Genomic DNA, 12,652 nt, shown 5'->3' on the forward strand with positions numbered 1-12,652 from the left:
AATGAGAATTACAGAAAGAACCCAAGTATAGGATGCTTCTGACAAGTAATTTTAGAAGGTTTTGAGAAAGCACTTCGTTGCTGATTTGACTCAGTAATTTTGTCCCCGTCAGTACTAACAAAACCACCTGCTTCACCTCCAAATGTTATGTTTGAAAAATAGATCAGCTAGAAAGGATGTTAAGAAATATTTGAGGTGGTTAAAAAATACATTGACTTCTTTATGATAATTTGGTAATTTGAGTCAGGGACTAGCTTGAAAGTTGCCTCTGCAAGCTTTTCGTAGTAAAAGTAGATTATGTGAACAGGATTGTCGAGGATTCTTCAAATAATTGAAAGAACTAACCAACATTAAGACTAAACACTTTAGAGTAGTGCTTTTCAAACTGGGCTTTGTGGGTGTATTCATAGAGTTAACAAGAATTCTCAGATCATACAGTTTTTATGCTTTTGTTTTGATATTTAGAATCATAAACATCTGTTGGACCGTTTGCCTTATTACAACAAAATACTATTAACATGATGACCCACATTTGTGTTGACTATTGTGTTCAATGGTTTTAACTTTCAAAATAGTATTTTCCAAACTGGGCATCAATGGGCATACTCCTTGAGAATTTGATTTTTCTTGAAAATATTTTTCAAGTTTGAGAAGCACTGTTTTAGAGGAATCGTGTATGTATAAACAATTGATATATTAAACAGCAACCAACTTCATCTGTTTATTAATAATAGGTCCTTAATACCCCACCTTCCTCCTGTTGGAATGAGTGAGCTTCTGTTAGCTCTCGGATGGTGTACCATGCGTTTGTCTGAAATTTATTTTTACAAGTACTTTTCCACTAATTTGAACTGACTTAATTCTTTCCAAGTGAAACTGAGTGAGTTTCTGCTGTGTTTCTCATGTAATAAATCTAGTCAACTTTGACTTTTTTTCGATTTAGGAATTGATTCTGAAGGCCATGCCGCTAACTTTGTAGAAACAGAACAAATCGTGCACTACAACGGGAGCAGGGCCTCATTTGTGCAGGCAAGTGGACGCGTCTGTGAGGCGCCAGCCAGCTCGCCGCCTCTGCTTCCATCATAATTTTCTGCCCTGTTGTTGAAATTTCCCTCTGCTCCCCTGTTTTTTAAAGAAATACCGTTGTCTACGATGTGGGAAAAAGTTCCCTCAGAGCAAAGCTACTGCATGAACCTGGCATTCGCCTGCTCACATTTCCTGCCCTTGAATTAATTAAGTCCCTAAGGAGAGGGGAGGAGAGGAGGTCCAAGGGTTACAGAGGTGGAACCACTGCTCCGCTTCACCCTCTCGACTTCTTCAAGGCAGTGATTGTGGGACAGAAGCCAGCTTGTGAGGGCTTTACCCCGCCTTGCACTTCTCTGGGGGACAGTCTGTCTCTTGTTGCCTCCTTGTTGTGGGTCACTCGCTGCTCAGAGCCGTGGTGACTCAACATATTTATAAGTTCATAACCATACACATTTGTGAACAAATAAAGCAGTCTTCTAGTTTCATCATCACGTCGGATTATATAACAGACATAACTTATTAATGGCTTGTAGATAAATTGGTTTATTTTGGAGTTTAGGGGAAACACAGAATGTTTACTACTTGTAAACATGTATATAAAATCAGGAGAAGAAGTCCTTTCCAAATGTATCCCCACAGAATAGGAGCTTTAGGAGTGGGCACACTCAGACTCCTTTCATAGTTGGTAGGTTGCAGTGATGTTTTTTCCTCTGTAGTCAGTGACACACACACACGACAGTAAATAAGCTGAGAAAAACAAGTTCGTGTGTATGTTTCTGTTCATATTTCTCTCTTTTCTTTCAGACTCGAGGATCAATACCTGTTTTCTGGTCTCAGAGACCAAACCTCAAGTACAAACCGCGGCCACTAATCAACAAAGTAGCAAATCATGTGAGCATCTTCTGTGCTTTTCTCATTGACTAAAAATAGCAGCTTAGTGGCCTTTGAGCTTGCATGTGGAGCATGTCGTTATTCCTCACGAGTCAGAACCCAGCATCTCTGCGGCCCTTCTCTTTGGTTCTGGCACCCAGGGAACCTCTGACCCAGAGGCTGTAGAGCTGGCACGTTGGAAATGTGGAAGACTCGCGGATGATGGGCCAGCGTGGCAAATTCAGATTTTAGCGATCTTGTAAGATTTGCAGCTTCGTGCTGTTCTGGAGTCTTCGGTGTGTTCTGTTTGAGGTCGTGCTCAGAGTTGAAGTCTGGTACTGCTGCTCAGAATAGAATGGCTTGTAATTGCTGCTTACTGCAGGGCATTTAGAACATCCGAAGACCTGGTCCCAGTCCTAGTGTCATTCTCTTGAATATACAAACAGGACACTTAAGGCGATACTTTAAAAAGTTCTGTGAATATAGTGTAATTTGGTAAAGTGTATAACTCTTTTCTCTTTCTAGATGGATGGTTTCCAAAGGCATTTTGATTCACAAGTAATTATTTATGGAAAACAAGTAATAATCAATCTGGTATGTTTCTTACATGTTTTTTGGGGGGAACAAAACAAAAAGCTTAACATTTGGAAAAACAACATTTACCATTGTAACTGTTTTGCAGTGTGCAGTTCAGTGGCATTAATGTACTTTACGCTGTCAGGCTACTGTCACCCTTGACCATTTCCAGAACTTTTCATCATACCAAACAGAAACTCGGTGTCCACTAAACGTAACTTCCTCTTATCCTTCTCCCCTCAGCCCCTGGTAACCATGCTACTTTCTATCTATGTAAATGTTACTATTCTAGGTTCCCCACATAAGGGAATCATACATTACTGATTCTCTTGGGTCTTGCTTATTTCACCAAACAATGTTTTTAAGGCCTGTCCACATTACAGCATGTATCAAAATTTCATTCATTTTGAAGACTGAATGACATCCCATTGTATGTACCAAATTTTATTTATCCATTTATCTGTTGAGGGACATGGGGTTATCTGCGTTTTAGTTATTGTGAATAATGCTGCTCTGAGCACTGGTGTGCAGGTATCCATTTGAGTCCCTGCTTTCAGTTCTTTCAGGGCTATACCTAGAAGTTGACTTGCTGGATCATATGGTGATTCTAGGTTTAACTTTTTAGAAGGAACCACTACTGTTCTTCACAGTGGCTACATTTTACGTTCCTACTACAGTGCGCCGGGGCTCCACTTTCTCCACATCCTTGTCAGCACTTGTTATTTTCAGGATTCGTTTTGTTTTTTGATTATAGCCGTCTTTCTGGGCACGGAGTGGTGTGTCATTGTACTTTTGATTTGCATTTTTCTAGTGACTGGTGATGTCAAGCATCTTTTCTTGTGCTTTTGGGCATCTGTATATCTTCTTTGGAGAAAGGTCTACTCAAGTATTTTGCTCCTTTTAAATCAAGTAGTGGTTGTTTTTGTTGTTCAGTTATGGTAGTTCTTTTTACATTCTGGAACTTATCCCTTACTAGATGTGCTTTGCAAATATTTTCTCCCATTCTTTGTGTTGTTTTTGATAACTGCTAGTTATAAGGTCTATTCAGATTCTCTCTTTTCTCATGATTAATGTTTTGGTAGATTGTGTCTAGAAATGTGTCCATTTCATCTAGGTTGTCTGGTTCATTGACATACAAATGTTCATTGAATTCTCTTATGATCCTTTTTATTTCTTCAGAATCAGTAGTAATATCCCAACTGTCATTCCTGATTTTAGTAAGTTGAGTCTTCTCTTTTTTTTCTTGGTCATTATAGCTAACAGTTTGTTGATTTTGTTGATCTTTCAAAGAACAAAGTTTTGGTTTCATTAATTTTTCTCTATTTTTAAGATTTTATTTTATTTTTTTTAATATTTTATTTATTTATTTGACAGAGAGACAGCCAGCGAGAGAGGGAACACAGCAGGGGAATGGGAGAGGAAGAAGCAGGCCCCCAGCCGAGGAACCCGATGTGGGACTCGATCCCGGAACGCCGGGATCACGCCCTGAGCCGAAGGCAGACGCTTAACCGCTGCGCTACCCAGGCGCCCCTAAGATTTTATTTCTTTATTTACTTATTTGAGAGAGAGAGTGTGTGAGTTCACACAAGTGGGGGAAGGGGCAGAGGGAGAGGAGAGAGAGAATCTCGAGCGGACTCCGCTCTGAGTGCAGAGCCCATTGTGGGGCTCACAACCCATGAGATCATGACCTAAGCCAAAATCACTAGTTGGCCGTTCACTTGACTGAGCACCCAGGTGCCCTGGTCTTATTTTTGAATGTATATGTTTATAGCTGTAAATTTCCCTTTGGCTTTATTTTATAAATTTTGGTATATTATATTGTATTTTTGTTTTCATTGGTCTCTATTTATTTTCTACTTTCTCTTGTGATTTCTTCCTTAACACAGTGTTTAAGAGTGTTCTGTTTAGGGGCGCCTGGGTGGCTCAGTCAGTTAAGTGTCTGTCTTCAGCTCAGATCCTGATCCCAGAGTCCTGGGATTGAGCCCTGCATTGGGCTCCCTGCTCAGTGGGAGTCTGCTTCTCCCTCTCCCTCTGCCCCTCCTACCCCCACTTGTGCACTCTCTCAAAAAAATAAATAAAATCTTTAGGGAAAAAAAAAGTGTGCTGTTTAATTTCCTCATATTTATGAAATCTCTAGTTTTTCCTTGTTACTGAGGGTTAGCTTCATTCCACTGTGATTAGAAAAGATACTTTGTATGACATTTATTTTTTAATTTTTTAAATTTTTTTGAAGATTTTATTTATTTATTTTGACACAGAGAGCGCGTGCACGCGCACAAGCAGGGGGAGGGGCAGAGGGAGAGGGAGAAGCAGGCTTCCCACTGAGCAGGGAGCCCAATGCAGGGCTCAATCCCAGGACCCTGGGATCATGACCCGAGCCACAGCAGACACTTAACCAGCTGAGCCACCCAGGCGCCCCGTGACAGTTATTTAAAATATTATTAAGACTTCTTTTGTGGCCTACTCTGTCTTGGAGACTGCACACTTGAGAAAAATGTATATTCTGCTGTTGTCGGGTGGAGTGTTTTATTTATGTCTGTTGGGCCTGATTTGTTTGTGGCGTTAGATTCTCTTTTCTTACTGACCTGTCTAGTTGTTCTCTCCATTACTGAAAGGGAGCTGTTGACGTCTCCAACTACTGTAGAAATGTTTATTTCTCCCTTCAGTTCTTTCAGTGTTGTTTCATACATTTTTGGGCTCTGATGTTTGGTGCATACATATCTTAATTGTTTTTACCTTCTGGGTGAGTTGACTCTTTTATCCCTATATGATGTTCTTTGTCTTTACAACAATTTTTGACTTAAAGTCTATTTTGTTTGGTATTGATAGATTGATACCCTTGCCCTGTTTGATTACTAACTCTTTGCATGGAATATCTTTCCATCCTTTCACTTCCAGCTTACTTGTGTCTTTAGATCTAAAGTGAATGTACAGCGTATGGTTGGATCATGTTTTTTAATTCATTCTGCCAATCTATGCCTTTTGATTGGAGAGTTTATTTATGTTTAAAGCGATTACATGTTTATAGAGACTTATTTCTGCCATTTTGCTATTTGTTTTCTGTACGTCTTAGTTCTTTAACCCTTGTCTTCCTCTATTAGTGCCTTCTTTTGTGTTGAGTTTTTTTGTAGTTATACGTTTTGATTACCTTCTCATTTTCTTTTGTTTATATTCTACAGATATATTCTTTTTGGTTACCATGAGGATTACGTATAATGTTTTAAAGTTGTAATATTTAATTTGAATCGATACCAACCTAGCTTCAGTTTGCGAACAAAAGCTTGATTCCTATAAAGCTTTGTCCGTCCTCTTTATATTATTAATGTCACAGATTACATCTTTATACATTTTGTTCCCAGTAACATAGGTATATAATTTCTTACATGTGTTTGACTTCTGAGTCCTGTAGAATACATATATTTAAAAAAATGGAGGTATAGACCAAGATTACAGTAATGTTGTCTTTTATATTACCTTTACGGGAAACCTGAATACCTTCATGTGGCTTCAGGCTGCTTTATAACATTCTTTCATTTCAACCTGAAGGATCTCTGTTAGCTTTTCTTGTAGGGTAGGCCCAGTGATAACGAACTCTCTCAGCTTTCATTTATCCAAGAATGTCTTAATGTCTCTCTGATTTTTGAAGGACAGTTTTGCCAGATACAGAATTTTTGGTTTAGGGTTCTTTCCTTTCAGTACTTTAAATGTATCAGTCCACTGCCTTCTAGCTTCCAAGTTTTCTGAAAAGAAACTGGCCCGTAATCCTATTGAGAATACTTTGTATATGATACGTTTCTTCCCTCTCGTTGCATGCAAGAACCTCTCTGTCTCAGTAGTTTGTTTAGAATGTGCTTAGTGTGGGTTTCTTTTATCATACTTGGAATTGGGTGATCTTGGATTTGAATATTTATGTCTTTCATCAAATTTGGGAAGTTTGGGGCCATTTGTTTTTTCTTTCGTAAAGATCTCTAGCCCTTTTTCTCTCTCTTTTCCTTCTGGGACTCTTGGAATGGGTGTGTTGTCTCCTGGTGGTATCCCACATGTCTCCAGGGCTCTGCTCACTTTTCCTTATTCATTTTTCTTTCCGCTCCTCAGACTTAGTTCATTTGTCTCGTCTTCAAGTGTGCTGATTTGATTTTCTTCCTGCGTAGATACGCTCTTGAACTCCTCTAGTGAATGTTTAATTTGTTTTGTACTTTTCAACTCGAGACTTACTGTTTAGTTCCTTTGAGTGATTTTTGTTTGTTTGCTGGTAATCTATTGTTCATGTACTGTTTTCCTGGTTTCCTTTCATACCCTGTGTTTTCCTTTAGCTCTGAGCACATTCAAGACACTCGTTTGAAACCCTTCTTATGATAAGTCTTCTACGGGATGGTTTCTGTCAGTTTATCCTTTTCCACTGAATAAGCCTTGTTTTCCTATTTTTTTGTAGGCCTTGATATTTTTGTTGTTGAAAAATAGGCACTGGGTGGTTATAATATGGTAACTCTGAAAGTCAGATTCTCCTTTCCCAGGATTTTGCGGTGTTTTTATTTTAGTTTTTGTTTTGATTGTCGAAGGCTGTAGTTTTTCAGTTGTTTCCCAACCATTTTTGAAAAGACTCCCTTGTTTATGCTCACTGAACCCCCTATTCTTTGAGCTCATGTTCAGCTGTTTTGACAGAGATTTCTTTGAATGCCAGGAACTGAAACAGACAAAGGCAAAAACCGAAAAAGAGAGAACAGCCCCATCTCTCAGTCTCTCCACTGGTTCTGTGCTGGAGCAGTTTTTCTCTGGTTAGCCAGGCTTGCTCGAGCGTAGGGGTCAGCCTCAGGTGAGGGCTCCAGGTCTTCGCAGGAACTTTCAGACGTGCCTCTTGCCTGGGTGTGCATGTGGCTTTCTAAAATCCTCCTTACACATGGCTGCTTTGGAATGTCCTAATTTCCCAGAGTATCACCCCAGCTTCTTCTGCAGCCTGTCTGTGGTCGGTTTTGTTTTCCGAAATCCCTTGCTCTAGGTGGCTATAGGTTTATAGTCCTCTTGTAGCTTGTATGAGCCATGTTCACTCTTCCCCTGCTTGTGTTCAGAGTTATGCAAGGCGGAGACAGACAAACCCATTCTTCAGGTCAGAACAAAACATATGCGATAACTTGCAGATAAGGTCTGAGGCCCTCTCTCCAGTTTGAGGAGGTGAACTGAGAACCTGGTTGCCACTTCTTACGACTGAGACTGTCACTGCCCCAGGGATGGGGTGGGGGTAAGGCCAAGTAACAGTGTCACAAAACTGTCCTGCAGTTTTGAAGGTTGTTTTTTTTTTTTTTTTTTTGCCTGGGCATTTGCTTCATTGCTTTAAGCCTTTCATTGTTTTCCAGAGCTCCTACAGAGTTGGCTCAGACAGCTTCCATTGTTTTCAGTGTTTCTGTGTGAGAACAAGAGCTTGGAGCTTCCTGGTCCACCATTTTGCTGATGTCATTCTGTCCTTTTAAAGGAACCTTAAAAGCAAGCTGTGGTGTTTTTAATTTTTTCCAGGTGAATCAGAAGGGCTCAGAGAAACCACTCGAACAGGCATTTGCAACAATGGTGTCTTCCTTGGGCAGTGGAATGATCAGGTACCTCCCTAGAAATCTGCGTGGGTCTTTTCAGATTAGATATGCACTTACATATCCAGCCGTCCCTCCTCATCCATGGGCATCCGTTCCCAGACCCCCGGTGGACGCCTGAGACCACACATGGTACTGAAGCCTGTGTGTACTGTGACTTTCCTTAGATACGCACACCTGTGATAAATCTCAGTATATAATGTAGGCACAGTAGCAGATAAACTGATCATGGAATCATAACAATAATAATAGAACAATTAAAACAATATGCTGTAATGAGAGCTATGTGAATGTGGTCTCTCTCAGTATACCTGCCATACTATCGTCGTGTGTCTTGTGATGATGTGAGGGGATAGACGCCTACGCGATAAAGTAAGCCCAGTGAGGTAGGCACTGTGATGGCGCGTCAAGCCACGCGCGACCTGACTGCGTGTCAGGAGGAAGATCATCTGCTTTCAGACCATGGTTGGCTGCGGGGAACTGAGCTGTGGGACGTGAAACCGTGGATAAGGGGAGATGACTGTCATCACCAGTACGTGGCTCTCACGAGACATATGGGTGACCCCCACTTTTCAAAAGTCTGCATCACACCACTTCGTTTTATAAAAGACCCACGTTGGTACGTGTTGTCACTGACCGAAAGAAAGCCAAAGATGATTTTTCGCTTTCATGAGACGGTCATTACCACACTGATGGAGGTCTTTCCTAAGAGCAGAGTGGCCTGTGGCGTGAGGCGGACTTTTGGAGAGCAGGGGACGCTCCTCGCTTTAGGCCACTTCAGGTCATGAGAAGTGAGAAATCCCCTAGGAACACTGCTTTTGGACAGTAGGGGAAACTTGAATTACAGCTCGGCTTTTTGTTTGTTTGTTTGTTTCCAGTGCTAGATCAAAGCAGGATTTTGTTGACTTGAAATTTTTCTCTGGCATAATTATATTGCAGAATAACTTTTTAAAAAATGTTTTATTTATTTGAGAGGAGAGAGAGAGAGCAAACAGAGGGAGAGGGAGAAGCAGGGTCCCCACTGAGCAGGGAACCTGATGTGGGGCTCGATCCCAGGATGCCGGGATCACGACCTGAGCCGAAGGCAGAGGCTTAACCGACTGAGCCACCCAGGCGCCCCAATACTGCAGAATAACTTCTTAACAGTCAGATTTTAATTTGAATTTTGTGGAAGTTCAGTCCCTGATCAGAATCCCCTCCTTGAGGCTTTGTGTCGCATGGCCCCGGGTCATGAATCTCAGTTCCTCGTGATCGGTTGGTGTGATCTCTGTGCTCCTGACCACCACATGAGGTGGAGAAACTTACACTTGCGTGGTGGCCTTGTCCGGAGCAGCAGCTTTGCCTGTGTCAGTCACCAGGTTGCAGTTGCAAACTGGGCAGCCTTGTCAAAAGGGGGGGATCCTAAAACATCCAACAGTTACCCTGTGGAAAGGTGGGGTGATGAGTCAGCCCGCTTGGCGCTTTCTGCAGCAGGAAACTGGGCAGGAGGTGAGGGTGCACTGTGGTAGGAAGTGGTCACAGGCACTGGGGGGGAAACTTTCCAAAGAAATGGTATGGGGTTATTTGGGGAGGAATTTTTTTTTTTAACCTACGAGGAATTTTAAACATCCACAAAAATAGAATGATATAATGAACCTTGGAAGAATGTTAAGTGTCTTCTGTCCAACTCAAAGGCACTAGCAAATTCATCAGACCTCTACTGCATGCACAATTCTGCCTTCTCACAGTGGAACTTTCTTAAACACTCTTTGGAGGACTCAGAGGAACTTAGAATATACCTTAGACCTGAAAAATGAGAGCCCTGGGTTTGGAGTCCAGCATGTGGACTCTGAGAGAAGTTTGTGTGCTGGCTGCTGTGTCCGCCCCTTGTTAAGGTCCTCTGTCTGCCCCAGGGTGTTTCCACGGATGCACTTGTCTCCAGAGTCATCCTGAGTTTGTAGCAGCAGCTAACTTCGAGAACTTGCAGCATCAGTTATCTAGAGTTACGCTCTTGGTGTTCCAGGGAGCTTGGAGGGCACCCACAGCCCTCACTTAAGAGTGAGCACCAGAGCTGTTGTCATTTTCCTTCCGTTTGCTTTAAAGACCACCAGACAGAGAAGCATCTTAAAAAAGTATATTTGAATATTTTTTAATTTAGTAAATCCATGTTCTGGCAGGGGGAAAAAATCAGTCTGTTGGTTAAAGTGAAATTAAACGGTAGACTTATTGTCATGTTTCAGATAATCGGTCTAGTGGACTGATTCACTTTTTAGTTGTTTAATGCTTGTGGCTTTGAGTAAACTACATGAATGAAGTTGATGGATTGGTGAATGATCTGAAGGAGAAAGGTCGTGTGGTTGCACTTGTGAAGAATGGTGGGACTCGTTAGCAATGGGAAGTTTTTCTTTTGGGAACTGGATGAGAAAATGAGCCGTGCAAGGTGATGTGTCTCTGAGGGTTTCTTCCTAGAGCTTGGAAAGAAGCACAACTTCTTGACTATTGGGGTCAGAAGTAAAATAATATATTTACAGTCATGCATTGTCAAAATATAACTGTGCAGTTCATTCTTAGAAGATACCAGTGTGATTTTAGAAGGATGTACACTAAGAATCCAAATGTATTTAGATGCTGGCCAGCTGCTTAAGTTCTTCAAGCCAGTCTAGGGCTTTCGCTTCTGGCGGGAGTACCCCAAAGGGACTGTCACTCTGTCACTCTTGTGGGAAGCGGCCTCTGGAAGTGCTTCCCCCACTCCCAGTCTTCACCGAGTCTAGCCTCGAGGTTAGCTGACCTCTGTTTTTGTACTGATTTCTAAGGAGACCATTCTCCTCTCATCAGTGAGATAACCATTGAGGTGGCAGGAGCCCCTCCGGACCTGCTTAGAAGCCCATGCTCTGCTGATGCTCCTTCAGCCTGTTGGAGCCAAGGGAGTCCCATGAGGGCAGACGCCTCATCTGCATTTCACTCTGGAGACCAGAGCTCGATGTCCTTCCAGTCCTCCTAGTTATGACTTGACTTGGTTCCTGACTCCCTTCACTTTCAGGAACTGGCTCATGGTTTTTTCCCCCTGTCAGTTGGCAACATTTTCCAGCTCTTGGTAGGACACCTTCACTGTCAGATGTGTTAAATACCAGGTAACAAAAACAACCCATTACAGATCGACAGGAAAAGTCCCTTTACCACATCTGTGTGAGATGTACAGATAGTGATAAAGACAGCAGATGTTTTGAGTCGTTAAAGGTGATGGACAGTGTGTAACCAGCGTGGGGGCCATGCCGCCTCTGTGCTTCTGACAAATCCCAGTACAAATCTGACACTCGTCGAATTCTCCTCGCACTGATTTGAGTTTGAGCATTTTCAACATTTTAATTGATTTGAAAAATAATACCAAGAGACCTTGTTCTTTGTACATGGGGGTAGTGAATATACCCTGGCTATTCATTTTGATACGGCTACTTTATGTTAGATACCCAGTTGTGGTACCTGAGCTCACTTCTGCTTTTTGCTGGGTTTCTTCCCTACTCCCATCTCAGGGCCTCTAGAAGAACATGTGAAGGTAGGAGAGAGAGAGAGAGAGAGAGAGTGTGTGTGTGTGTGTGTGTGTGTGTGTGTGTGTGTGTGTGTAAACCCGCAGTGAAGAAGAAATCTGTACGCTCAAATAAAGAGAGGAAACTCAGCTTATGAGCATAGCAGTAGAAGGAAAATGACTAATCTTTGGTCAGTTTCTGCATGTCTTTTCTTTTGGTAGATACATTGCCTTTGACTTCCATAAAGAATGTAAAAATATGAGATGGGATCGACTGAGTATTCTGTTGGATCAGGTGGCAGAAATACAGGACGAGCTAAGGTAAGCTATCTTGTTCCTCCCGTGAGTGCGAGGGAAGAGGGCCGTGCGTGTATGAATCATCGTTATTATGCCTTATCCAGCAGACTTACACAGACCCAGGTCACCGGCTTCACGGCACTTGTCTGTCCCACTATTTTTAGTTTTTTCATTGGAAAGATGAGGCTTAATGATTGAAGAACGTTTTTAAATTCTTAAAAGCAACCCAAGAGCAGGCATTTTCACATGTTTATGAATCAGTTGCCACTGGTTTACAAGGCTTTATGTAACTTCTTTTCTCTTTCTACCACAAGACTGAGCTGCAGTGAGTCACTCTGGGTATATATATTCTTACTTCTGTTAAATTATTTCCTAAAATAAATCCTTGAGGGTGGGATTAATGATTCGAAGGGTCTGAATAACGTACGGTACTTTCCATGTGTGTTTACCGTGTTATTTACCATGTTGGCTCCCAGGTTTTTGGTCCCCTTTGCCTGTGTCTGTCTTTACTTATTTTAAAGCCAGAAGAAGTCATGTTCTTCTGCCTGTGTATAGTTCTAACCCTGGCAACCCATGGGCATGTTTTCACGTTAGTACACATTAACATAGTAAAACTTTTCCTCTAGGCATTTCTCAGTTTTTAGAAATATATTTAATACATATGAGTAGTCAGCTACAGCTAGTTAAATCTGCTTTTTTTCTATGAGGTTTTGTCAGGAACAGTTAGTGAAGGGGGGTCGCATACGTCATTATTGGGCTAGAGTGACACCGGCTGGACCTGGGACACTGTTAGAGGAGAGGG

General features: G+C 41.8%; 1 protein-coding gene across 3 annotated transcripts in view; it reads left to right on the top strand.

Moving 5' to 3' along the window:
* The window catches only part of SACM1L (SAC1 like phosphatidylinositide phosphatase), a 58,953-nt gene that overhangs the window by 34,532 nt on the left and 11,769 nt on the right, over positions 1-12,652 (top strand). For all 3 annotated transcript variants that reach the window (XM_034658172.1, XM_034658173.1, XM_019797809.2), the window contains 5 exons: positions 944-1,029; positions 1,831-1,917; positions 2,422-2,490; positions 7,981-8,060; positions 11,776-11,874. In XM_034658172.1, the coding sequence (XP_034514063.1) occupies positions 944-1,029; positions 1,831-1,917; positions 2,422-2,490; positions 7,981-8,060; positions 11,776-11,874 (421 nt within the window). The remainder of the gene's footprint in view (positions 1-943; positions 1,030-1,830; positions 1,918-2,421; positions 2,491-7,980; positions 8,061-11,775; positions 11,875-12,652) is intronic.

Source organism: Ailuropoda melanoleuca, chromosome 4 (assembly GCF_002007445.2).
Source record: "Ailuropoda melanoleuca isolate Jingjing chromosome 4, ASM200744v2, whole genome shotgun sequence".
NCBI classification, from domain to species: Eukaryota; Metazoa; Chordata; class Mammalia; order Carnivora; family Ursidae; genus Ailuropoda; species Ailuropoda melanoleuca.